Raw genomic sequence first — 2341 nt, 5'->3', positions numbered from 1 at the left:
ACTCTACTGGGGAATAATCAATGGTTTTAATCTTAGTAAAAAATTTAGGAGCAACATTTGTGATTACGTGTTTATTTTTCAACTTATTATTGATATATCGCTTTGACTGAAAGGTCGCAAGTGAAATTCAAGCTTGTGTTCCTTATTTGTTCTAAAACATTACTTGTTACTGATTTCCTACACTATCATCTGCACTTTCTATTGAGTTTTTGGTTGTACCCAAAACACACTAAACACGCGAAGGGTGTTCCTGCACTCCTCCGAAACTCTCTTTGGGATTCCTTAGTTTCAGAGTTGGTGCTATTACGCTAGTGCGCCCTCTCGCAATTACCAGTGTCACTCTCAATCATCTAGGAAAAAATCCTACTCTAGAAATAGGTTATGTTGCATAGCCTTAGGCAAGATAATATGAGGTATTGTTGTTGTGTTTAGGAAACCACCCAAATGTCAATGAGTTTCTTCTTTAAAACTTGACGACATACATTTTGTGTGAAATTGATATAAATTATCCAAACGAAAACACTTTACGGATTTGGAGCAAATAAACTCATCACACCCTTTACCCTCTTTTCAAATGAACCTCAACCAACACTTGCCGGATATCCAAATGGTCGTTTCAGCGCCACACATCCTACATAATTGGTGGCAAAAATATCTGCAGGATACACGGGGCTGAGAATCGAAGGCACTTGGAAGCATTATTGTCACTTTTAGGGACACAATGCGACAAAGTCTTCGTTACTCAGCTAATGGGGTTCTGGGAACCGAGCACCGTAACTTTCAAATTCTTAGATTTGAGATCACTCATACACTAGAGAAGTTCAGTAGTCTTACCGAACTACCGATTAGAGGGAGGTTGCTGATGATCCCATCAGCCATCAGTACAGGTGATTTTCTAAATCTCCTGGATCTGTATATATTTCGGTCATTTAGATATGTGGACGACGAAAAGGTCGAGTTAGATTATCTCTTTCAGAGGTTTGGGCGTCTAGAAGGTTACGATGAATACCAACACAAATTTTTATGTACCCGCGAAGCATGGGTGCATATGAGACCAAGAGTATTCATTATGGTTTTTTGGGAATCATGGTATTCTCGATAAGGTCCCATTCTGTCGACATCAACATATTGTCGATGGTTATAAGCATCTTTAACAATCCGCAAAGATTTTCTTTACTGTCAGTGATCATCGCCGAAGTTCTTCGTTCAATGACAGCTTGCATTAGAGGGCACGATTTCTTTGGGGGTTGCAGTATGCTGTTACAGATTTGGGCGAGGGAACATTTCTATCGCCGTGATCCACAAATAGATTACTACATAGGTGCATGTAAAAAGATCGTCTCCGAAATTGGGTGGGCGCGCCGACAGGAAGGGAAGAATGGCGTACATTCTTGAACAACATTATAGGAGATGTCATCCGAAGTTTTCTTGGATAAGAGGATTGACGTTTGCCAAGGACTCAATATTTTTTCTTTACCGAGATAATTGGGTTGAGGGGCATTCAACCATATGCACCTTTTCGGGTTATGCGACAATTTGGAGTTATCCAAGACATTCCGCTATGGTCGATCATGGGATCACATGAAAAGGCTTTCACTTTAGTCCTCACTAGAATGGATAACAAATATGCAAGCCGAGTGGGAATACGTGATTGATTTAACATAGAAGAGAAAAGTTGGTGTACGCCGGAATATTATGCTTGGCTGAATGTTGTGAGTCCATATGGCTCATCCAAGCGTACGAGGGGCATCGGGGGTTTGTAGATAACCTAACAGATTGATTGGGCTAGAGAATCAGTTGTTTCTCGCATGGGATTCACCACACCCATGTATAATCAGAATGTTCCTGGATCCATTGATTATTTAATCCAGGTGGTTGAAGAAGAAGAAGAAGAAGAGGAAGAAGTCCCGGAAGAGGATCCAGAAGAAGACCCGGAAGAGGACCTTGAAGAAAACCCAGAAGAGGATCGCCGAAGAAGACCCATAGGAGGATCCTAAAGAGGACCCATAGAAGAGGTGGAGGAAGACCACATGGAGGTTTCTGTAAACAGGTTCTAACATCTATGACCCAAGAGATGGAGGAGTGATAGACATGTCACCCGAGCACAGCCTTGAAGAGTCTCCAGAGTACCACCCAGGGCCATATTATGATGGGGACGATGACGATGATAATGCTCCAACCTGGCCATAGATCATCTTTCTTCTTTGAACTCTTTCATAAGCTCCTCAAAATGCCATGTGGTCTATCCCTCTTGTATGCCTTGTGGCCATCCCCGTACTTTCATTTCATAGGCTTCTGATCACCTACCTCAATCTAACATCCAAGACTACCTTAATCAATA

The 2341-nt window shown here is 41.7% G+C and overlaps 1 protein-coding gene across 1 annotated transcript; it reads left to right on the top strand.

Moving 5' to 3' along the window:
• The first annotated feature begins 721 nt into the window (after positions 1–721).
• On the top strand, positions 722–1997 carry LOC125811349 (uncharacterized). The gene is made up of 3 exons (XM_049490853.1): positions 722–887; positions 1184–1383; positions 1872–1997. The coding sequence occupies exons 1-3, from the start codon at positions 722–724 to the stop codon at positions 1995–1997; spliced, it is 492 nt and encodes a 163-aa protein (XP_049346810.1).
• Positions 1998–2341: the final 344 nt, after the last annotated feature.

This window comes from Solanum verrucosum, unplaced genomic scaffold (assembly GCF_900185275.1).
Source record: "Solanum verrucosum unplaced genomic scaffold, falcon-dt-bn FXZP01000860.1, whole genome shotgun sequence".
NCBI lineage: Eukaryota > Viridiplantae > Streptophyta > Magnoliopsida > Solanales > Solanaceae > Solanum > Solanum verrucosum.
This window is presented reverse-complemented; position numbering and strand designations above follow the sequence as displayed.

Excerpts from the sequence above, each read along its gene's own strand:
- LOC125811349 (XM_049490853.1), top strand. The coding sequence starts at position 722 with ATGCGACAAAGTCTTCGTTACTCAGCTAATGGGGTTCTGGGAACCGAG. Across the intron at positions 888-1,183 it reads CCCATCAGCCATCAGTACAG|TGATCATCGCCGAAGTTCTT; the intron begins GTGATTTTCTAA and ends CTTTACTGTCAG. Across the intron at positions 1,384-1,871 it reads GACAGGAAGGGAAGAATGGC|GTGGTTGAAGAAGAAGAAGA; the intron begins GTACATTCTTGA and ends TATTTAATCCAG.